The sequence below is a fragment of the Triturus cristatus genome, chromosome 7 (genome assembly GCF_964204655.1).
Source record: "Triturus cristatus chromosome 7, aTriCri1.1, whole genome shotgun sequence".
NCBI lineage: Eukaryota > Metazoa > Chordata > Amphibia > Caudata > Salamandridae > Triturus > Triturus cristatus.
In genome coordinates, this window is record NC_140590.1 from 237038101 (window position 1) to 237063795 (window position 25695).

Sequence of the window (25695 nt, forward strand, 5' to 3'; positions counted from 1 at the left end):
ACGACCGAATGTCATCCCAGTGTGCTGCGACGCCAGGTTACTGCGGAGCGGGGTTTTGTTGTGTGGGGAAAGTGAATTTAAAATCTCCAATTGAGTCAAAAATAAAACTTTAATGATTTTGCTTAATTGGAAAGGAGTAAAAAGGAGTGAGGGTCAAAAAAATAAAAGACCTGGTTCACTCCGCGGCGGTCAACATGTTTCTGCCTCTAAGAGTGTTAATCGGGCATTCTTCAGGACCAGAGTGGGTGTGCGGAGCCCCGGTGGTGTGAACTCACTAAGGTCCACCCTACCGTGGGCTACTTATGTGAAAATCAAAAAAACACTAAATAGTGAAAACTCCGCCAGTTAATGTAATTAATTAAGGGGAGAGGAACGAGTTTACTAGAGAGGCCAGTCCGTTAAATGCCTCATGGATCCCGGGAGGGGGGTGGGAGCAAATTGGCACACCGCCCTTGCTGCTCTGCACCCGTGAAAAGCCTACACAGCCTCTTGCTGCCGGGTCCGGATTTAACCAATCACTGCATTTTTTAGTTGTATTGTTCATTTGATATCAACTGACCCAACTGGACAAACAAACCTGACAACAATGAGTTATAAAAGAAAATGACTTGAAACACGATCATCTACTTACCTGCAGCAATGTGTCAACTGTAGGGACCTGCAAAGATACAGGCTACCAAGCTGTGTGTGGTTGTAACCTACCTCTGGCGCAATATCTTTTATTCTTAAAAAAATAACTCAACATTTTTGATGACCTCTGCTTCTCCAGGCTTAGTACTTGTGCTGTGGCTCACTGTTTTAGAATGAGGCAATTTCTGAAATTACACAAAATGGGAATAAAAGTTCGCACTAGCATGGACGGATAACACTGACAGGTTATACACATTTACAGAACATTTAGTCTTGGAAACTAATGGTTCAGTGACAGTGATGGGACTTAAAAGCTGCTCTGCAAAGTGCTGTAATGCCAGCCCCATTCATCACAGGGGAGCGCACACATCATGAGACCCATTGGCTTCAAACTAACTTTTTTGGGTGAGCGAGAGGATGAAAAGTCAACCTCTAAGAATTTTTTTAATGTGTCCTACCAAATTGAATTAATGGATAGTTTTGTAATATTTTTTATAAGTGCAATTATTTTGGGTTCTGCAGTTCTAGGACAAACTCATGAAATATACTAGTCCTTTGTGGTCAGGCACAACACCGAAGAGCATTACTTCTTCTCAGCATCAAATTAACTATCTATTATAACAAAGGTGTGTGATGCTCTTATAGGGCTGGTATCAAGGATCCACCATGTCACCAAACTCTAACTCACAGGGTGGCTGAAGTTAGAGGAGTGAGGGGCTCCAAAGTACCATATGACCAGCCGATCCCTGTTCAATAGTTCTGCAGATGTAATTTGTTGGACATCTATGTTCTCTCTTTAATGTGTGTCTTTCTTTTCAGGGATTTTGTGTGGACAGTGGAGTGCTTGGATGCCGCAAAACATTTATGCCCTTCGAGAGACCTGTGTAACTATTCCATGTAAATTTGATTACCCAGATGACATCCGGCCTTCGGTAGTGCATGGTGTCTGGTATTTCAAGAGTCCTTACCCAAAAAACCTCCCACCTGTTGTATTAAGGACCAAGACCAACACAGCCCATGAAAGCTTCCAAGGACGCACCAAGTTGGTAGGAGAGCTTCATCAGAGGAACTGCACAATACAAATTGATCATCTCACCTCCGAAGTCCAGGGCAAATATTACTTTCGAGCAGACCTGGGTGGATATAATCAATACACTTATTCTGAACACAGCAACTTGGATCTATTAGGTAATGTGAATTTCTTCTTCACTTATACTGGTTGTCAGTGGTCTATGTGTGAGTTTTGTCGTGTTAAGAACTTAGAAGTTCACATTCTAGATAAACTACCTATTACCGTCTTTCGAACATCTCATCATGCGCAGATCACCCTCTACATATTAAAGCAAGAATAAATGACTGCACTGCTACTGGCAGCTTTTCTTGTGCCACACATCTGAGAAAAATAACTTTGGAAATAACGGGGCCCCTGTGTACAAGAGAAACTTGCCAATAACAAGGAAAATAAGTCCTGAAGGAAAAGCCTAGGCAAGGCACTAGGAATGCGAGCGCAGGCAAAAAAATCTAGAACATGAATAATATAATAACAATTAGGTTGAAAAACATGCAGTATAACATAAGCTGATGTTATCAAATTATTTATTCATCATTTTTTTTGCAAAAAGATTTTGTTCATTTACGATAAATATACATAGATAAATCTCTGATATTTTTTTTGCATAAATTAAAAGGATTTTTCCAGTTGTCCAAATTTATAGTGAATACATGGAAAATTTCACAAGTAATACATTAGTGTGAAACAAGAAATATTTTTTTCTCTTTATTGACATATGAATCACATCAATTAATAAACCATGATTGCTCTTTATACATAAAGCACAGTGCGTGTAGCTGAATGATGCAAAAAAGCTGACGCTTTGTGGACACACTACGCGCGTTTCGGCAGAGCCTTCATCCATCGCAGTATACACTGAAAGGGATGAAAGACAACACAAACCTAGATTTTCATGGCCGCTAAATTTGCATTATCACTATTTGTCTTTAAGTAAAGCACAAAAAAATGATAAACTCATGATCATTGAGTTGTGTCCGCGTGAAGTTACTAATGGTGTGCATCAAAGCAAAATACCCACAAACATTTACTCATGCATGTATAGAAAGTGGAACTCACCAATATGTGATCATAGAGCAAGGGGTGACCGAGGTGCGGAGACTGGAGAATCTCTAAGACTTGGAAAGAGAAAAAGAATTGAACGAGACATGCTAACCGAGACAGAGAAGAAGAAAGATGATAACAACATGCTACTTGTAGTTGATCCATCTTTAGTGATCCTGGTAGAAACTCTACAAATGCATGGATAGCATCTAATGCAAAAGTAGATAAACTATAGACATATAAAGAGGGGAATAATATTCATGAAATGATAGTTCAGCTGGAGCAGCAATTCATGTCATAGGGGTGGCATGAATGAATTTCCAAGAGTAGTAACCATTCCTATCAGGGGACAAAAATGCGAGTGTCATGGTTTATTTATTTAACATATCATCAATGGTCCAAATGTAATGGAACCAGGGATTAAAATCAAAGAAATCAGGACTCTGTTACCTTGTGTGTTACATACTAAACCTCAGATGCGCTGACTGTGATTATCATGATGATGTAGCCATCTGACTCGGAAGTTTGGTACAGATCAAGCAAGTGTGATTGAGCTACAGGGTAAAAAAGGGTAAGAGTGAGATCTAATGTACAATTGGGTCGGCTGTGGTCAGTCACTGGTACTAATATAATTACGTCTATAGACCTACTTACCAGCCCTGCGATTGAGCAGCACTTGTGGAGGATGTAGCTGGCAGAATTGTCTAGTACCCTGGAATTTGGAATTAAAAAGCTACCTTTCCCTGAAATGGCAAAGCATAGGTTCGTAAGATCGGCAGGGCATGCTTGTAGGCTGACATAGTCATGTGTGAGATGTGCATACTGACCTGTGTGGCCGCCCAGTGGGCATGCCAAGGAGCTGTGAGGGCTCCTCCAGTACTTCGCTAATGACTGATCTGGTGTCCAGTAATGAGTGGGGTCCTCAGTGCTCAGAAAAGGCAGACCAGTCCGACCACGTAGCTGTACGGATAGAGGAGGGAACTAATTATGGAATGCCAAGCCGGGGAAGAACAATAAATGATATCCCGTCTAAATGGAATGACACATTCGACTGATGTGTAGCACTAGGGATACGCCTGTAAAGCTCCCTCTAAATGATCCAGGTGTCGGGAAAAGTAATTGATGACGAAAAAAGGAGGGCAAGACTTGACTACGGTAATGTACCATGTTGGAAAGTGGCAGACATAAGGCACAGTCTGGGGTTGCCTCACCTGATGATGTGGGTTCCAAGCGAAGGACAGCCGAAACTGTCTCCTGCTGTTGTTGCTCAAATTTTGCAATAGTTTGAAAAAAGAAGTAAGAAGGGCCCCAGATTTATGTCAAATACCCATGTGTCGCCGCACCATACAGGCTGACATTGACGCTAGCGCGACTACCCGCACCCATGTCTACCACTAATGTTGCTCAAACCTTATCCTCTGCTCAGATAGGCAAGTACTGTTTGCGTTATATTGACCTTTTAACCTTCATTATTTGGCCTGTTGTTCCGCCTGCCACTAGTAATAGGGCCACGGAAGTTGGGCGTGGGTAGTGACGTCGGCATCTATGTAAGCCAGTACGGCGTGGCAACATAGGTGCATTTGGCACAACCCAGGGGGGCTTCCCACACTATTTTTACAATTGCCAGGTTTAAGCAACATTAGCGCAGTCCACGCAAGATGTAAAATGTAAGGGGGTTGGACCAGCAATGTGAGGAGGAGGGCGGCAGCAAGGAGGAGACACCACGGCAAGGAGGAGGGCGGCCCGCAGACGCCAGAGAGAAGGTAAGTGGGTTTTTTGACCCTTTACAAAAAAGAATTGTGGGACTGGGGGGAGCAGAGTGGAACAGAGTTTTTTTTCCACATACTCCGCCCAGGGTTAATCTTAACATCATTTATTGCGACTCCTACTGATGGTATGGGTGCTTCGAAAATATAACTAAGGATCTGCTTAAAGTCTCGCTCACTTCGTTTAATGTAGCAGTCAAGAGGAAACTCTAGCTCATTAGTGTGAAAGATTCTGGGGAAAACTAAAGCCACGTAACAACTACCTAGCCAGTTATGCGGTAACTGGAAATAAGTTAGCTTCTCACATGCAGAATAGATGCCTTGATAATCACCTCTAATTCAGCAAAAGTACTGCCTTTGACCAAGTAAATATGCTCACATTTACTCCACTCCAATAACTCAACAGTTTTGTTTCCTTCATGGATAATGATCCCTTCTTGGCAACGTCAATGCTCAACCTTTGGCATGGTACCTTTAACATTTCCATGCTCTTTCCAATGTGTTCTAAACTAACTTTATTTTCCAGCTTTCCCTTCATCTATTTTTATCCCCTCATGCAACTCTTCTACAAAAGTTTTCTCATCTCTACTAAGTCTACAGGTCACATCATAGATGCTTTTATTGGTAGCACACATGTTAGTTAAGGGAGTAAAGAATTTCATCATATATCCTTGCTGATCCCTTGATTTATCGGCTTTCAAATAATGAGTAACATGTTAAGGAGCTCACAAATACATATTTGCATCAGTCCTAATTGGTACATTTTTAAAGGCTTGTCATAATCAGGATAAAACAGCTTTATAGAATTCTGCTTATAATATAGGTTTAGAAAGTCAGAGCAACAGAATGAGTACTAAAGAGTCAAATGTAAATGTGCAGCCCCCTCAGATGCCGGGGCCGGAATGTACGAGGAAACGTAACAATTCTCTACCTGCATAAATTTCACATACTCTGCTAGCATCTAAAAATAAACATTAAAACTATAAACACTCCCATGCTGTGTGAAATGTTGTTTTCATGCACTGGTTTACTGACTGCTAGTGCTAGTGTCCGAGCACAGAGAATAACAAGGAGCAGTGTTGTGTGACCTTGCATGGATCAGCAGCCCCACCAGTGCCTTGGGACCCTCACAGGTGAGTAGTCACACTTTACAAACCTTTATTGAGTGAGATACTCCCAGTGAATCCCAGGAGAAGAACACAATACAAAAACATGTGTAGCCTTGTGTAAAAATATAATGTGACACAAAAAACAAGTGTAATATTTTGTAATGTGTGCAAAGCAAAAGCGGCCTATAATTTGTACAGTTTGGCTAACATAACGAAAATGACAATGGGCTCCATAGGGAACACACAACACGGTCTTTTTTTATATGTTGTGGTCTTTGCCCAGCTTTCCTCGTCGAGCCACGATCCTTGATGAGGCTGATTCTGCCTCAGAGCTGGCACTTCCTTGAGCCGTACCTCTTTTTGTTTCCTGCGACCTTGGCTTAGGCAGATTTGATTTGGCTTTCCATGAGTTTTCACTACCTCTGTGAATGCGTATTCTCAACACAGTGGCCGGAATTCCAGTTGTAACAACACAATCGCCTGACCCTCGTTCCTGTTGATGCGCTCCTGCGGGTCCTCTTACTGGTCCTTTTCAGAATCCTCAGAAATTTAGGCACCTAGGGTGACACGTGAAATTTTGGGACTTTGGCACGACATCTTCCTCTTCTTGTCTTACCCTATTGTTATGGGAGGCGTATCTCCAGTTCGGCAGACCAGTACTATTGACAGCAGTGTTAGTGAGCAGTATCACTTGATAAGGGCCTCTCCAGCGCTCGTCCAGACAGAATTTGTGAACGTGTTTCTCAATGTGAACCCAATTGCTTGGGTTCAGGTCGTGTCCTGGAGATTCTCAGACAGCTGCAGTATCAGCATCAATCTGATGTAAGGTGCCATATGTTTTCTATGTTATCAGTTAAGTGTACCACATCAGCCAATCCCTTGTAGTACTCGAGAACCAGATCATCTGTGATATCAACAAGAGCAGCTTCTGCAACAGAAGGAATTTGCATGACTCTTCTCATAAACACCTTGCGAGGAGATAATGCTGTTTGCTTACAACAGGTAGTTCGAATGCTCATAAACACCAAAGGAAATGCATCAGGCCATTTAAGAGATGTAGAGACACAGGCTTTGGCCAATTTAGCCTTCATCATCCCATGCAGTCTCTCTATGATAACTGCAATAGAATCTCTGCTCTATCTCTAGTGCTGTGAATAGCAAACTGCAGGATCTCGTTCCTAAGGTGGGTTCCTTGATCGGATTCAAGGTGAACTTGCATCCCAAATCACGGTATCACCTCCCACAACAACAGTTTGGCAACTGTTAGACTGTCCCATCTCCTGGTGGGATATGCCTCAACCCAGTGGGAAACTAAACACACAATAATAAGGATATACCTCAAGTAGTTGCATTGGGGCATCTCCACAATATCAACCTGGAGACGGTTGAAGGAACCACCATCAGACTTCCAATGTGGCTCATGGTCAGTACAACCTTTTTGCCAACATTTAGTTTCCAACATGTACCACATCGCTGACACAAACTCTCTGCCACCATGGATTGAAAATGGGGACTGTCCCAATACAGTTTGAAAGTGGATAACATTGTGTCTCTTCCTACATGGGTTAGACCATGCATGTCTCATACCATAACAGGTAACATCGAATCAGGGAGGACTGACTTCCCATCAATGGACACCCAGATGTCACTGGCATCCCTCACACATCCCATCTTTTCCCATTTAGCTCTCCCCACTTCTAGAGCTTTATGTTGGTATTCTCTCAGTTTGCAGAAAGTAGGTACAGTGTTAAACAGGATGTTTGGCACAGTTTCTCCCTCTGCGTTGCACGGCTGATCCATGTGAAAGGTGCTAGACTCAAAAGTACAGTACTGAGCAGTTTCATCAATGTATCCCAGGTGCCGCTGTTGTATGCAGCATATTTTACCAGTGTGATTTCTCATGGCAATTGCAAAGCTTCCAATAAATTGGAAAAATACTGTCCATTTTGAATGGGGAACTGAGCAGAGGTCATGAAACCTCTCTGTAACCACAACTGCCCATAGTCATGCACAACCCTGAACCCATACTAGCTATCAGTATAAATGGTAACTGGAGAGCCTTCCAATGTATGACAGGCTCTGGTTAGGGAAATCAGTTGGGCTACTTCTGTGAACGTTGCATGGCAGGTGCAGGATGCTTCCACGATGCCATTTAATGTGCATACAGAATAAGCGGCTCTTAGGATGCTGCGTCAGTCTCTCAGACAAGATCCATCAACAAAAAGGGCATGATTAGATTCGAGAAGGGGTAAATCCAATATGTCAGCCCTTGGTATTGTGCATGATTCGGTAACACTAACACAGGCATGGTCGAAATTGCTCTCATCATCTCTCTCTGGGGTCGGCAATAGAGAAGCAGGGTTTAGTGTGTTACACCTTCTGATAGAGATGTTCTCGGCAGCTAGAATGATTCTCTGACAGCGGGTTAAGCGCATGTCAAATGTTGTATGTGTTTGCCAGTCATATAGATTTCAATTAAATGGGGGACCATTACAATCAGTGAGTAGGCCATCACAATGACTTTTGTTTGCTGAATGGGAAGGCTCGCTGCTGCTGCTTTCAGACAACCAGGCAATGATGCTGCTACAGGATCAACAGTCACTAAGAACTATCCAATAGGGCACATGGACTCCCCATGGGTCTGTGTCAACACAGAGAGAACACACCCATCTCTTTAGTATAGTCTGGCTTTTCAAGAGTGGGTGCATTGTTCCCATTGTGAATGTATGACATTGTTCTGCATTCTGTCCATCAATTATTCTTTTTGCATTTGTCACCCCGAGTGGGACAGGTATGCCCAGATGTGGCTCCCGTGCTCTCCACACCACTGGAGTCAAGCTATCCTGGCTGATGAGGGCTGAAAGCCCGAAACCGGTCCTAGGATGCTTGTTTCCAGTCCAGGGAGGACCAGGCCTGGCAGTTCGGGCTCGACTGTTCCCATTGGGCGCAGGGTCAAGACTGATTTGCATATGGCTGGGTCCAAACTGGAACAGCATGGTGAGCAAAAGAACGATGGATTTAGGCCCAGATCTCTGTACTGGGGTAAATGTATGACATTGGTCTGCATTCTGTCCATCAGTTGTTCTTTTTGCATTTGTACTGGGAGAGGGGCATTAATCTGATTAGTACGCTGCTAGTTAGTAATGACTACAACTTGGACAACATTTTCCGAGAAGGGTAGGTCGAGGACCTCAGCTGTTTTAATGGTTGAGAGAGTGCCTCCTGTGTCTATCAGGAAAAGTACAGGATGTCTGTTTACCGCTCCATCTGCATACAGTCCACTTTTATTATTGCGCCAAGTACAGACCCTCCCACCCTGAGGCACCGTCTTTGAGCCTGATCCAAGCTTGCGGAACCCTCAATAGGAACCAGGGCATTCTGGGACATCAATGTATTATGGGGAACCCTATTGCTCTGTTGGAAATGCAGAATTCCACCCTGCACCTGCATATGTCCAGGAGAATTTTGCAATAAGCCTGATTCTAGGATCCTTGGTTTGACATTGGGGGTCTGGGTATCAGAAGAAGGTCTCTCTGTGTCATGAAATTCACAGCTTGGGCATCAATCATAGCCTTATTAGGATTTTAGCGACATTCCCACTTCCAATGCCTGATCTTGATGCAAATGTTGAAAGGGGTAACCTTCTTTAGGGCACTTATGCCACTGTATCTACTTACCATCCCAATTTCTCGGTTTTAGCTGTATTTAAGGTATCCATTATTAAAGGTATTACCCTGGGTTTACCTTATGGTATTTTTAGATTGTCTAGATCCCGTTTTGTCCAGCTACTTTTTTCATTAAGAACGACTTCTTGATGAGGTTGAGTCCACCCTGGAAGTACTATTTTACCAGGGTGAGATCAAGTCGACGATGATGAAGCATGCCATAACTATTGGGTGAGGCTTCCTCATCCAATCTAATAGGCACTCTAGCACCAAGGTAGATCCTCTTGTGGCGCCCCAAAAAGGCTTTTTTTAAAGTCTATTCATAAATGAAGTGGTATGAGTTTATATTAGCCTTGTACAGTTCGCCATTGCACCTTTGATGTGGGTACTTTGTGTCAATTCATCGCTCCATTCTGTGCAAATTGGGTCTGGGCTATCATGAACTTAGCTACTAGAATGTCACTGCAGTACTTGTCATACTGCAGGATCTCGTCAAGGAACTTACTCTGACAACAAAGGACACCTTGGCGAATCAGGTTACTAATTTCGAGTCGCAGTCCTATACACATGCATCAACTTCTCAAAGTATGCGTCTATGACTCTTTAGGTTCTTGAGGGGTTCAGAAAATCTTCAGCTAATTTATTTCTCTTTTGGGAACCTTAGTGTTTAGATACTGCATGATTTCTTCGTACTTAGTCTTGACAAGGGGTAAGAGTGCATTTGTTCTTTGTTACCCTAGGAGGCTCTTTTGTCAGCCATTCAACTGCTCTTTCATTCTGCCCATAGGTCCTTTGGGACCGCCACCTGAAACAACACATCCTAATCCTCCCAAAAGACCTTTGAAATGGTCACAATCTGGTCCATATGTGTATACCACTTAATTGGATTTTCTCTTAGTTTCGAAAGCAAATTCATGAAACTAAGGAGATCTGTCTGGGACCACGGGGATGTACAGATGCTCCTCCTTGTACTTCCCTCAGATGGTATTCCCTTACTGCATCTCCTGCAGCCTCTCCCTCATCCCCTCCCTTAGCAACCTTTTGCTGTCACTTCATCTTAACCCTTTCCTTCTTGGACCAAAGCTCTCTAAACTTTCCACTCTTGCACCACGTGAGTTCTTAATCCCCTCGGCTGGAGCAATTTAATTTGCTTTTCGAACACCATCATCCTAATATTCTTCCGCAACTTGTTTCTCTGTGCCCAACTGATTCCACATTCATCCGCCTCTTTCTCTATTCACGCATGCGCTCTCGTGCTACTCTTGCTACTTTTGCTGCTTCTTTGCTCATGTAGAGCACATTGCTCTCCATGAAATGTCCTAAGAAATCCATTCCCACGTTGAAGAATTAACTGGTAGAGCTGCAATTACCATTTGACATCTCACAATGGAAATGATCAAAATCTCTTCTTGCTGAGGGCTTAGTGCCATTGCTCTGGGCCTTTGTATGGGATTTTGGGTGACTTAGTGGAACACTAGCAATTGTCTCGGCAGGGGAAGCAGTTGAGGTTCTCGACGAAGGCGGTGCACTCGTTGAATCCTGGTCAGGGGGTAAAACGGGGTTCTCTGTATAGCTTGAGAATGTGCAAGTTTCTGTAGGGATTTCAGTGTCTGTCCTCGTTTCGGTTTGCAACTGGAGCAGAGTCGCTCAGTGTGGCTGCTGCGTTATATGATTGTGGTCTTATGCTGAGGAGCTCCTCAATGAAGGCGTCCTCCTCCTCACTCTCTATTTCTTTCTCAGTTTTTGATTTCTCCCTCTATTCAAACTTTTTGTTAGAAATTGGGTTTCTAGTTGGCTAGTGTATACCCCTAAGCGAGGCAGAACCTACCACTCTAGTCAGGGCAAGTAAGTTACACACCAAAGATAACATGTGCTCACCCTCTGGTAGCTTTGCACAGAGCTGTCAGACTTATTGTTGGAGGCAATGTGGAAAGCTTTTGCACACAAAACTCACACAGCAACACAATGAATACACCACAAAAGAGACTCCACAAAGGATTATATAATTTTATATTTTGCATAAAATCAGACCAAAACAACATGAATCATAGCTACTGTGCATGTAGGGCAATTCCTCAGACAGTACTTGTTATCAAGGCAAAAACTACATATTTCGGAAATACTGGGCAAGTAATGCAAGATGTTTAGAGTAAATCACATACAATTGCATGGGACACATAGGCACAGCACACCTGTGCCTCTATTACATGTTATTCGATTGTTTTAGTGAGCCTTAATACATTGATTACGTCCAGAATAGCATGTAGGGCACAGGAGCACCTGCGTGCCTACTATACGTGATAAGGGTAATTTCTGTATCACCTTCTGTGGTCCCTCAGACACTAAACAGGGCACTCGTGCGCAGGTAAGACAATACCCCCATGGTGCCGTCAACACAAGAGAAAGGGGAGGGGAGGCACCAACTTGCGCAACTACGCGAGGAGACCTCGTTTGGTCCCACCCCCGCATCTAAAGGACCAAAAAGCAGCTGCGCATGGCACAGCTACCAAAGGAGAGTACCCGTCAGGCACCACAGGGGTCTCTCCTAACCCGGGTGACAGAGTCCTCTTTTAAAAATGAGGGGGGGTCCTCTAGTCTTTCAAAGAGGTCAGCGGACTTCAGCAGCAGGCAGCGCGTTGGGAGATTCGTGCTGCCTACATGCTAAGACCAGGCGGTGGGGGCGGCTAGAGCGAGCCTCATAATGCTAGCCCACCCCTGGTTACTGAACAACATGTCATCACAGGCCCGCCTTGAGGGTTTTGTGCGGCTCTGCACTGTACCACCTCAGGCGATGTCAACAGCCTAGTGTGGCTGGAGGGTGCACGCCGGCTCAAAGGAAGTACTCGTTTCCCAGGTAACACCTCTCAGGGAAACGGCGCTGTTCTCTCTTGGAATGTATGAAGCACTCAGCATGCGCTGACTTTTTGAAGCAGGAGAAATGTTCCACATGCTGGTTCTGTAGCCTACTCAATAATGGTTCCCACTTCAACACACTGCTGTCAGACTCACAGATAGCTTGAGTCCCATGGCAGTGGAGTGTAAGTGCAATTTTTGATGGCCCTGAAATTGCAAAAACAGGGGGCAAGCCAACAAGCCCTTGGATAACACTTGGGGTTACAAAGGAATCAGCAGGTAGGCAGGCCAGCACATCAAGTCACTTTGCAGAGAGACAGTCCCTCCAACAGCCCAGCTGGCAGCAGGCCAGCACAACAAAGCAAGTAGTCCAAATGGAAGATCCTCCCGGTAGAACAGCAGTCCTTCGGCACTGTGCAGATTGTAGAGCCAGCAGGGTCTGGTTACAAGTCCCATGCAGTGTCTCCAGTCATGGGGTCCAAACCCTAGTACCTATATTCAAAACATTTCCTTGATGAAGGCGACACTTCAAAGAAACCCTTAGAAGTGAGCAAGAATCCCTTTCAACCCAGACCTGGCTCCAGACGATCAGAAGGGGGGAATTCAGCCCTTGTGAGGACAGGACACAACCTATACAAATGTAATGTGTGAACCACCTTTCCCTCTCCTAATCCAGGAAGACTATCAGTATACAGATGAATGCAGATGTGTCCCCTGTCACAACCAGTACTGCCTGTGTTGCGGCTGTGTGGCAAGTAGGCACCAAGTGCAACTGTCATCTAGCTCAGACATGTATTGGAGTCAGGCTTCAAACACAAAGAGTCATAAGCACAGAGAACGGCCCACTTTCTAAAAGTGGAATTTCTAAAATAGTAATGTAAAATCCAACTTCACCAGTAAGTAGGATCTATCACCACTATTCTAAACATACCTAACATGGCAATGCCACTCCTTTCTGATCAGGAATTACCACTTAAAAGTATATAAGGGAGTTCCCAATGCTAGCCTATGAGAGGAATATGCCTCATAGCAGTAAAAAACTAAATGGGCTGTTTGTCACTACTAGGACATGCCACACATAAAGGCACATGTCCTACCTTTTACTTACACAGCACCCGCCCAGAGGGCTACCAAGGCCTACCTTAGATGTGACCTATGTGTAATAAAAGGGGAGTTTGAGGCTAGGCAAGTAGTTTTAAATGCCAAGTTAAGGTGGCAGTAAGCTGCACACCCACGCCCTGCGGTGGTAGGCCTGAGACAGTGCTGCGGGCCTTAATAGCAAGTTTCCCAAAGGTGAGCGTTTATCGCCTGCTTCTGCAAGCCTTGCTGGAAGAAGCTGTGTGTCTGCCACTGATCCTGGAATCTGTCCGTCTGCTGAAAGGGAAGAGAGCCTTGTCCCACAGAAATCTGCCTGCTGCTGAGCCCCGTGTGGGAAGTAGCCCAGAAGGAGCATAGGAAACATGGGAGAGTACCGAGAAGGCATGTGAATTACCCAGGGTTTCCAGGTCTACCCGACTGACAATTCAAATTCGGCTGCGAAGAGGTCATGCCCGATTTGCCAATATTAGGAGCAAAGTAAAGACTGCCAAGTTGGAGACTGCCCTATAGAAAGACGCAGAAGTCCTGTGCTAGCTCTACTTCTGTTGCACTTCAGCAATTAAACTAGCACTCAGGGAGGAATGGGGGAGATCCTTAGAGCTCAAATGCTGGAGAGCACTACTACAGGTGTCTTTGTGGAACTGCAACCTTGTCAGCTGGAGGTTTGAAGAGAGAAGGAGGTGGGATTACTGCAGCAATCCCTGGTGAGCATGACTGCTCATCCTGAGCAGTGTCCACCAGCACCAGGGTAATTGCATTTCCCTGAGCGGCATTGACTGTGAAAAGTGCCCAGCCAAGTTTAGTGTGACAGTTCATTGAACATTGCCATACCCGTAGAAGAACTTAAGTAATTTGCTACAGACTGACCTACAGGTCACAGAATGCTAGGCACAATGGACCTGTGTCTAGGTTTTAATCATTATTACTTCGATGTTTTCATTCAGTAGAGAACCTTGCAGACCCCATAATACATCGTTGTAGAGTTGCTTACTCCGTCATATATGGTATTAAGTTCAGTTGTGATTAAAATTCATCTTATTTTCTATAAAGATAAGCACTGTGCTGGACTTACCTTATTTGCATCTATTATGTGTACTGTCTGAGTTCTGATTCTCTACCCCACAAACTTCCTCTTTAGGGTCATTTGGAGGTAGTCTTGCACTGCTCGCCCTTGCTAACCTGAGAGTCAAGGGCAGAAAGAGTGTCCGAGGCCCACTTTGTAGAGCCAAAATATAACCGGCTCCAGAACACCAGTGGCAAAAACCATAACCATTATTGTTGAGGCCCAGTTGCCCTTGCCTCCACTATAAACCAAAATGGTGTCCGACACATCTCCTTTGACCCTTCTTGGCATGTTCTTCAGGTGTTGTTACCTTTCTGCAGGGACATGTTACATTGAAATTACATTTGTGCAATCCCATACAGAGACTTGAGTGAACATTTGAGGCTGTAAGGACCAAGACAATCGCATCAGGTGCAGTGGCGTAGCTACACATTTTGCCGCCCGTGGAGGTCCCTGCATTTGCCGCTCGCAACGGGTGCTGGCGGTCCCTGTCCTTAACGCCTTGCGACGGACGCACTTAAGAGCGGGGGATGCTGCCGCCCCCAAAACTCGTGCGGCTAGGGGGACACCACACCACCGCCCCCCCCTGCCTTCTGCAGCAGTAAGGTGGGAGCGGTCAGGCAGGAAGAGATAGAGAGGGTCTGTGTAATTGGTTCACTGGTTTTCTATCACAGCTTCCTCTTCTGTGGGGCCTGTTACACTCTCCAGCCCCAGGATAGAAGTTATTTAGGTGCAAGGAGGCTTCACTGAAAGGAGAGAGAACCTTATGTGCTTATGGATCAAACAGGGCATTTTGAAAGGTAGGCTCAGTCAGCTCTTGTTGATGAATCTTCAGTGAATATTAATAAAGTTCCTGGGCATCCTTCTCCCATAATTAACAGTAGTGTGACACCGTTTCTGTTTTAGGATTATGCTTTCAGGTAAAAGACTATCACCCAGTCCCTCCCCCGCAAAAAGATAAAGAGTGGATCCCTTGTTTGTTTCCTTTGAGCAGAGTTCTTCCAGCCTCCTATCTTCACCATAGGGAAGGCCTGCCCTTCCCGCCCATCAGGTACCTATAAACCAGAGGACTCCTCTTGTGCCTGGCTCCACTTTTCTACCCTGTCTCTCCAATTGAAACAAAACTGCTAAAGGATGATGTTTACAAAAATACATGACCCTACAGTGAAGCAGCAACTGACAGGCTTATTTAAAGTCTGAACAACATGTGATTCGGCAATGGCTCCTTATCAGGGGCTTTGGGGCACAGCACCCCTGCCTCCTGGGAGGCCCCTGTGCATTTTTCAATATGTGTTTAATGAACAATGCTGGCGTGCAGGTCAGCCCTGTCTGTCTCATATCCAAACACCTGATGAGAGGAGGAAGAGGAGGGGGCTATGAGAGCTGAGGCACGATCCAGCTACAGAGTGCTGTCAAAAGACAGCACTCTGTAGCTGGATGTCTGCAGTGGGGGCTCCTCCGCTAAGACAGAAGAGCGACGCCCCACTGCCAGGAAGCAGCAAAAGACAGAAAAAAAATGATAATAACATAATGTTACTCTCGTTTTATTTTGTCCTCCTGCTGCTGAAGTGTGCATGAGGGAGCAGGGCAGCAGAGCAGGGGGAGGAGTGGTAGAACACTCCTGTGCGCAATGACTGTTTGGTCGGTCCTCTCGGGCAGCCCAAAACAGTCATGCGCACTTCCCTGTTCTCCATGCGGGCTGCATAACAGCCTTCATGGAGAACATGCCCACCTCTCCAGGCCCTGGCTGAGTACCGTGACACGGCACTCAGACCAATTACAATGCTGCATGCAGCGTTGTCATTGGCTGCGGGCAGCTTGGAAGCCCTGGTGCTTCCTGCTTTCTGTTTCTCACAAGAAACCAGAAAAGGACGGGACGGGACAGGACACAGGAGAGGCGCAGCGGCCGGCCGGTCGGCCGGCCGGCCGGCATGTAGGTGACTTTTTTTTGTTTATCCAATTTCCCACTCCCCACCTCTTCGCCCCCACCCACCCCATTGCTGCTTCTAGGCAGCAGCCGCGACTGGATGTCTGGATTGAGCATGTCTAAGGGGCATAGTTCAAATACGATCTCCTCACACAGGCACAAACCATTTTGTAGCAGACATATCTTGCATGACTCAGGTAGCACAGTATATCTGCTAAAATGTGGATGTCAGGGCACACATCAGTGCATCTCTTTAGCCAATGAAAAGCCACACAGAGCATCAGGAGTAGGATGCCCAGCACTGTCCCAGCTTCATAGTGGGCTGTGCCTCTAGACTTATCAAGAGGCTGGGAGATGGATTGATGTCTTTCTTTCACCTTTTCAAACCTGCCCTTGCTGCTCCATCAAGCTCCTCGTTGGGAATCATGGCTTGCTGGTTCCAATGCCCAGCTGCTGCCATGGAACCTCTGAGTTGCCAGCTAAGTAAGTAAGGTAAGTAAAAAAAATGTATTTCTCTATGCATGTGTTGTGTATGTGTTAGTGAGTGTGTTTGTGTGTGATTGCGAGTGAATGGGATTGAGTTATAGTGTCTATGTGAGTGTGTTGAAATGTCAATGAGTGTGAAAGTGAGTGAGAATCAGAGTTTGAGGGCACATGAATAGGTGAAAGTGAGTACGAAGGAGTGTGATTGTGTTAGAGTGAGTGATTGATTGGAGGTTGTGAGAGGGAGTGGAATTGAGTCAGGGGTGTAGCTATCAATGGTGCAGCAGGTACAGTTGCATTTGAGAACCTCGGAAAGATTTTTTAAATAAAAGAACAGCTTTAGAGTTCCTTCATGGCAGTGTGAGACTGTTTCCAAGGTGCTCAGTGGCACCCATGGTAGCTGGTGTACTGATGTTATCCTTGGCATTGTCTCCTGGCCAAAGCTCCTGTCAGCACTTTCCCTGGCAAAGGCCAATAATCGGGCCCTCGAGTGCCCCATGTAAAATTCCCTGTCTGAGCTCTACTCCACCAAATGTCTCCTGCCTTAGACCTTTCAGGAATCCAGAAAACTTTACAGAACTGTACAGAAACCAGAGACTTCTGACCTACAGCCTTCCCTGGCAAAGCTTGCCCTTTCAAAGTTAACTATTGCTAATGCAGTATACAAAGAAATAAATATTTTGCGAACCAGGCAGTCGTGCAATATCTGCTGAATATTTTTGCTTAAATTATTTCTGAAGGAAACAGTTGTGGCAATCTCGATTTTTTAACACGATGAAGGACATTAAGTATTTAATCAGAGGTGGATCATGTCTTTTCACAGATGCCCCCTCTATACTGTCTCCAGATGAAATGGTTGTAGGTTCCGTGGCAGAGCTCATGTGTTATGTTCCCGACAACTGCCCCGAGATGCCACCACTTGTGACCTGGACCAGAACTGAAGGTCTGGAGCAGCACGCTGTGTACGGGAAGCTGGAGGAAGACAATTACCTCTGGACAACGGTCTCCATCTTAAAGTATATCCCCACCAGCAGGAACAATGGCCACGTGGTGGGATGCAAAGTCAGCTACCCCAACACATCGCTTGAATATGAAGCCTTCACTATGCTGGATGTGAAATGTAAGTGATGGAACTCACCCAATGTAGATTCTTGGTTTTAAGGTGAGCTTTGGAAATGTTCTGTTGTTCTATATGAGGCAGGAAAACCTTTTTCTAGTGTTCAAACTGAGGAATACAGTGCTTCAGTATGAGTGGGCTCTGCTAGTGAAAGAGATCAATTGAGATGTATTTGTTGTGCTATTAAGAGGTGTGGCTGTTGTGACTCTAAGCAAAAGACATGTTTCCTCAGGTCACAAAAGCTTTCAGAAACAAATGAGCCACACAAATTACAAATTCACATTTCACCACTTACTAGTAAACAGCCCCTTAAAATGGTAGTCTTTTCAAAAGGTAAGATAAGCAGCCTCTTGGTCACTCTTCTGCTCCCTTCTACAGGAAACTCCTGTTATATTCTCATCTTCCACAGACACACTCCTCTGCACTCACTGTCCTGTAGCATTTAAAGGTCCTATCATCCCAGAACAAACTGGATATGTGCCCTGCTTCCATTTGTGTGTCCCCAACATGTCCAATTACGAGGCCTTTGACAGGAGCATAGAGGCTCTACTAGAGTCGCCATTTAGTCACCTAGGTTGACGTCCTACTAAGTGAGTGGTCAGAAGAATAAAATACCATCTACTTTGAACCATGTGCCAAATAGCCATGACGGAGCACGTGAGGCAAAAGAGTGCAGCACTTGTTGCTTCCCCGAGTCAATTGAGACAGCCACCTGGCCTGATAGTAACTTTAACACTTCAATCTTCAATGAATGTGGCCATTCTTCCTTCTATGCCATCTAACCATCTATTCATCATTCTCTCAATCAATCAAGCATTTGTAGAGTTAAGCAAATCACCTGTGAGTATCTCGGGATGCTGCGTGGAGGTGGTTACTCAAACAGCCAGGTCTTTAGATCTCGTCTGAATTGTTAGAGTGATAATGCGGTCCTGAGGTGCAGGAGGAGGTTGTTCCAGACTTTGGCTGCCAGGTGCGAGAAGGAGCGTCTTCCGCTGTAGGTTCGATGGATACATGGCATGTCTGCGATGGAGAGGGAGGCTGATTGGAGGGGTCTGGATGGTTGGTAGAAGGTTACGCAAGTGTTGATGTATGCTGGTCCTTCGTTGTGCAGAGCCTTGTAGGCGTGGGTCAGCAGTTTGAACTGGCATCTCTTCTGAATCGGAAGGTAGTGCAATTTCCTGAGATGAGGTGTGATGTGGGTCCTTCTGGGGAGGTCGAGTGTAAGTCTTGCCGCTAAGTTCTGTATTGTTTGGAGTCTCTTCATTAGGCATGCAGCGATTCCTACGCAAAGCTTGTTTCAATAGTTCAGCGTGCTGGTGATGAAGACCTGTGTGACGGTCCTTCTTGTGTTTATCGGGAATAACCTGAAGATCTTGTGGAGCATGCAGAGTGTGCAGAAGCAGGCTGAAAAAACTGCCTTGACTTGTTTCTTCATAGATAGTCTGTCATCAAGGTTGATGACGAAGTTGGGGGAGGTAGTCTGTTGGAATGGGGGGATAACCAAACTCTGTTGGCCACCATGAGTCTTTCAATGGCGAGGTGTTGTTCCCACCGACGAGGACTTTCACCAGTACGCAACGTTCATCATGCATCTGTGGAAGTTGGCTTTGGTGTTGGAGGGATCTTCGGACAGAGAGAGAATGAGTTTCGTCTGTATAGGAGATGATGTTGAGTCTGTGTGATCTGACGTGTCGGCCAGTGGGGTTGTAAAGGTTGTCCTTGCTGTCTGGAACTGAGGCATCGTCCTTGAGATAACAATACTAAGCAGCTGCCAGAGGGAGTGTCGCACAAGACCAGGTGTTAAGGGCTACTGCCTCTTCATCCAGAATTTCTTTTTTCCAAACACCCATCCTGTTCTCCATGCATTCATCTTTTCCTCCATCTAACATTCTTTCTATCCATCCTCTCTTTCTCTCTATTTCAGTCTCTCTCCAGCCAACCAGATGCCTATGATTTTATATCAAAGCTTCACCAGACAACCACCTAATTGATCCACAAAAGACAGACCTCACCAGAGGCACCCAAAGGACTTGCACTGTGCCTTATTTGGCTATCATTAGACACCCAACAGTACCACCCACTTAACAATACCCACCACTTTTCCAACTTCACTCATAATTTGCCCTTCGCTTCAAGCAGAATGTGGTAGACAGACTCCTTGAGTCCCCTAAGACTGCCAGGCAACGCACAGGATGACGTGCAACAACCCACAGCCAACATGCATTTCAGCTGCTAAAAGTAATTTTAGAGCCCTTCACTGGATGAAGAAAATATACCATGAAGTTGTCATGTATTGCATACTGCTCATCATGGCTCTAAGCGACTTGATATCAGTAACAGATGAATAGTCTATTTTTTCACACATGTATCATGAAGAAGACATGGACTTGGCCTACAGCTAGACGATGGACTTGGGACAGTCATATAGGAGAATTTTTCTAAATAATTATTTTGTTTTACAATGGCTGCAAAATGACATGCGCCGCAATAAATTCAGTGGAAGGTGTATTTCCTTAAACATGTACATTTGTGAATGCAGATGCTATCTCTTTCCTAAAGACACCTTAGCAATCCCAAGCAGCAGGATCCTATCCCCTTTTCAATCCCAAAACATACCCTAACAACCCAGTACTGCCACATCCTATCCCATGTCAACCCCGAAACTCCATGAACAATTGCTTACCACTACAACAGCTATCCACTTAATTGTGGTAACACACCCACAAATATTCTTTGACTTTCACATCCTACTTTCTTTCTCCTTTATACTGTTGAACAATATACTTGCATGGAGTGATGATCCGTATGGCCTTTTGTAAAAACACACAAGTGGTCCAAACGGAAAACAAAAATTCTTCAAGAGAAATGACTTAACAACTTTGTTAAGACTTATTTCAACCCATACAAAAGCAAAAAAATTTGAATTAAATTTCAATTTTTCATTTTATATTTTAACAATTTGGTATTCAGTTGATACATTAATTACATGTAAACTGCGAATACAATAAAAGAAAAACCGTTTGAGCAGTTGCTCCAAGGTGGGTGCAAGGAGAAAGGTGGTGGATGAAGTTCTTGTGAATTCGATAAAGAAGAACGAGCGGAACAATTAGCAACAAGTAGAAACAATTCTCTGGATTTATCTAAATCTAAAACCTTTCTGAGAATTATTAACACAATTCATAAAATCCACATTGAGTTATAGACTTCACATTGTTGTCTAAACAAGGGATATAGTTCTAGTACAGGAGAGTACGGTAGATATGTCGACGTTTCGACACGGGTGTAGGGTAAAAGACAATTCCTCCGTAGAAAGGGGTCTTCTTCTGGTCGGAAATGGGCGCAACCTAGGTGGCAATCAAAGGGAACGATGAACTGTCTACTAGTTAGTGTAAAACACTTGGGTGTGAAAGAGGTGGTCAAGAGGCTCACCTCTGAGGCACTGTACAAGGACCAGTGAGCAGAAGGGCCAAAAGGCTGCAATCTAGGGAAGTAGTGGAGATCAGTACACGGTCCAGTAGGGATCCGTGGTGGTGTCATGGTACTAGAATTAATAGAAAAACAGCAAGTGTCAGACGCTAGAGGCATAATGCACAGAATAAAGCAGAACCCCTGCTGGCTGGAGTACTCACCCATCTGTTTCACTGAAAGGGTAATTATCTTAAGTAATCGTTATCTTGGTGAGTAACGAGTGTGGGGTTCACCAGTGAAGCAATTTATGTCTATGACCAAGAGAAATAATGAAAAATTATAATAAAAAGTAAATTATCCTGATTCTGTGTAAGTAAATGAATGAAAGAGATGACCATGGGGTTACCTTTTATCAGTGGTTAATTTGTAAAATAAAAAGTGCCGGGGCTCTCTTCAGGAGGCAGCGCTAACAGGAGAAATGTGCTGGTGCATACTGCCTCTTGACTAGAACCCCAGCACTTATTAACCTGGAAAGGACTTGCTTGAATGGGTAGAGCTGCCGATTTCAGAGCTGGAGAACCCGGTTCGAGTCTTGGGTTGGCTCAACATCCTGTGAGTCTAGGGAAAATGATGTGGACTCTAAATAAGTGTATACTTAACTGGTGCTGTAAGCACCAGTACAGAGGATTAGGTGCCGAGCACCGGAAAGCACCGTCTCAAATTAAGCACTGCCTTTTATCAAGCCTCTCAGTGCCTATTCGCTATAAAGTTATCCTTGGTGTTTTTCAAAAGGAAGGTTGATTGAATCAGGTAGATTATTCTGAAAGGCAAGGTTCGAGGGCGCATTAGAACCAAGCTGGCAACATCGCGTGGGCAATGTGCTAATTATACTTAGAAGTTAAAGAAATTGAACACGGACAAACGAGGCCCGGCATTACTTACTCGGACCGTCTCTGGCAGAAAACTTGCAGCTTTGCAAGTGAATGGGAGGCTCTGTTGGTAAATAGTGCCCCTGAAGGTTAACGTGCTCACGTCTGGAGCGCAGCCGCTAAATGCTGTGGGGGAACGTTACCGTGTCAATTGAAAACTCGTCTAAGGTATCAAGGCTCATGTAACATTAAAAGGACTACTATATGTTACGAAGGACTGTATCTATATAAATAACTAAAAGGACGAGGCATCCTGTATAGATGACAGGTTACATGGTATCAACAACTGAATTGGAACAATAAAGCAAGCAGCTTACAAATGGACACTTATGTATGTAAGTCAGTAACAAGTAAAACATTTTAGAAATTATGGCAGTGTTAATAACATCCAATCCAAACTCAAATCGTCAAGGGTAAAAATATCAATGATATTCGGATAACTTATAAAAACTAGGCAGTTGTTCAACCGCACACACGGTGACCCAGCAAGAAGTAGCTCTATCTTGACAACGTGGTCTACATGTTAATCAAATGTGGACACATTCAGGTTAGATAGGTGTTATACAGGCATTCATGAATAGGTGTTAAACATACATGTATGGAAACCCCGCAGTTATTGTTCTATTTGATTAGGAGTTACCCCGCATAAAAAAGGGTCTATCTCGACATATCTATCATACTCACCTGTACTGGAACTATATCCCTTGTTTAGACAACAATGTGAAGTCTATACCTCAATGTGGATTATATGAATTGTGTTAATAATTCTCAGACAGGTTCTAGATTTAGATAAATCCAGAGAATTGTTTCTACTTGTTTCTATTGTTCCGCTCGTTCTTCTTTATCTAATTCACAAGCACTTCATCTACCACCTTTCCCCTTGCACCCACCTTGGAGCAACTGCTCAAATTGTTCTTCTTTTATGGTATTCGCAGTTTGCATGTAATAAATCAAAGTCAAAGTCAAAGTCAAAGCTTTATTTCGATAAAAAGTCATTATCATAAAAGCAGCTCAGTGTATAAAAAGTTACAGTTAAGAACAACAGTAATAAATTTAAAAAGATTTTATATCTCTGTTCCAACATTTAGGAAGGGCAATAGTTTCAAAAAATGTTTGTTCAGTTAAACTAGCCAACTAGTTGGTTAAATTTTAGAGGTTAAACAATTATGGCAGCATTTTCAGTTTAAGAAATTTTTCTAACAAAGAATTAAACAGATTGTTTTAGCTTTTTGGCTCGGATAGCCCAAGCCCAGGATAGAAACATGTAATAAATGTATCAACTAAATACCAAATTGTTAAAATATAAAATGAAAAATGTAAATGTAATTCGATTTTTTTTTCTTTTGCTTGGGTTTAAATGTGTCTTAACAAAGTCGTTAAGCAGTTTCTCTTGAAGAATCGTTCTATTCCGTTTGGCCGACTTGTGTCTTTTTACATACATTTCCCAGGTCCTACGGATTATTTGGGTTTCCCCATTGTTTGTAATAGTATTGCCTTTTGGGCAGATGTCCTCCTAGATTGAAATGTGGACACCTTGGAAGACTGGGATGTGGAGATAGATGGAATTGTTGAAACAGTCATTGTCTAACACTCTAGGTGTTTAGACATTGCTTGCTGTGAGTGCCCGGATGCCCTTCCGGGCAGCTATTTGGACTATTGAAATGTTATCATTCATTCATTGAACTTATAGTGAGTAGGATGCGTTTGTGGCATTCAGTATCTCACAATGAATGAGATGGGGATTCTGTTAGGGTTGGGAATGAGCGCCACCTTTGGGACAGCGAGGCAAACTCATCATGGGACTGGACTCAGAAATGCGTATTAGTTGTTCACTGGATATGGGACTGAACGTTGCAATGCTGGCTCTTTTCAGGGTCACTGCTTCTGTTTGTCACTGAGCCAGCGCCTTGAATAAGGCTTCTTATTAAGAGAGCGCTTGTCACCATAACATTTCAAAAACCTTGCTTGATAAGTGTGAGCCTCTAACGCGGCTTCATAGACTTTGTAGCATATTTCTGGTTGTTAGTAGGACCTTGAATCCAAACAAAAGCCCCAGTAAGCAAAAGTGTATGAATGGTAAAGAAGGGTAGGGAAGGTTAAAAATATTCCTGAACTGTAGATGAGTTTCGACGTAAGTAGACCCAAAACTGAAGGAATCAGATTTGATGCAGTAAATAGGCAATAATATGGGTTAGAGGCAATCAAGGGGGCTTGTGACATAGCATTTTGCAGTTTTTCTGCTGGTGAACTGATTTCTGGGTGAACTGCTAGCAAATATAAAATGGAGCATTAAGGTAGGTAACAAGTCATTTCTAGAAAAGCCAAGAAAGTTTGAGGACAAATGTAGATGTTTTAGGACAAGTTTGGAAAACCTGGTTGGGAAAAACATGTATTTTATTTAATGTTCAATGTTCATATTTATTAGGTTTTGCAGGTGTAGAGGTGATTTATAAAAGGAGCCATCATGGACAGTGATGGAAAACCTAGAACTAGATTCTACTGTGAAAGATAAGTCTCTATGGGTGACTGGCTAGCCTAAAATGAAAGTTTTGGTTAGGAAATTTGGAACAGATCGGACCCCATGACTACAGTTGGATTCCGGACACTAACTAGATTATGTTTGGCTATGTTAACAAGGATATCATTTGAAATGATTTCCTAAGTGCATAAGTGAGTGACTGCACCGGCCTGTAAGGGGATGTTTGGTCCATGGGACTCCATTCACTCCCTCCAGAGAGCTGCCATCAGGGGGCGCACTGACAGTGTGCCCCCTTTATGTGGCGCGCTGTCTGTGTGCTTCCTGACAGCTCCTTTGCGCCCTTGTCTATATTACGGCGTGGGCGCAGAAGTAGAAATTCCCTCATTTGCCGGGGCCACCCTCCCATGCAAATGAGGGAATGCCCTCTTGCGATAGCACTGACGCTACATATGCGCCAGTGCCATCTGTATTACAGAAGGGGCCACAGAAGTGGCCTCTTCTGTAATACCAAAGCGTCCCTGGGTGCACAAAGGAGGTGCCCATGCCCGGTGGCCTCCGGGGCCCTTTCGATTAATCAGCCTAAGATAAGGAAATATTAGATGTTTTTGGTTGTAGGAAACAAGCAAAGGCTACCATAGCTACGGTGGCATAGATAGTGTGTCATGGGCCATATTGCAAGGAAGGGAATGGGCCCCCTCCCTGCTGTTTGAATTATAATATACACTAAAATCAGGGTTCAGTGGGCCCCTCAGACCTCTGGGCCACGGTACCACTGCACCTGCTGCACCAATGGAGGCTAAACCCCAGCTTATCAACTTGCGTTTCCAAATTCAGACTGTGTCCGTGTACATATTTAGATTATAGAACAATTTAGATGGAATGGAGGGTTGGGCGGACCGACCGCCCGAGGCCAGAGACAGGTGCTCCAGTGGGTGGTAAACGATGGTTTTGGGAGCACCTCCGTCTTGTTGGGTTAAATTAAGCGTGTGTTGTTGTTTTACTCTCAATGTTGCTACCATGTTGTATCAGTGCTGTGTATAAGAAGTTGTTAGTGC

At 44.3% G+C, this 25695-nt stretch overlaps 1 protein-coding gene across 4 annotated transcripts in view; it reads left to right on the top strand.

Moving 5' to 3' along the window:
- The window catches only part of MAG (myelin associated glycoprotein), a 421346-nt gene that overhangs the window by 310962 nt on the left and 84689 nt on the right, over nucleotides 1-25695 (top strand). For all 4 annotated transcript variants that reach the window (XM_085616103.1, XM_085616104.1, XM_085616101.1 and 1 more), the window contains exons 4-5: nucleotides 1450-1818; nucleotides 17531-17827. In XM_085616103.1, coding sequence (XP_085472229.1) covers nucleotides 1450-1818; nucleotides 17531-17827 — 666 coding nt within the window. The remainder of the gene's footprint in view (nucleotides 1-1449; nucleotides 1819-17530; nucleotides 17828-25695) is intronic.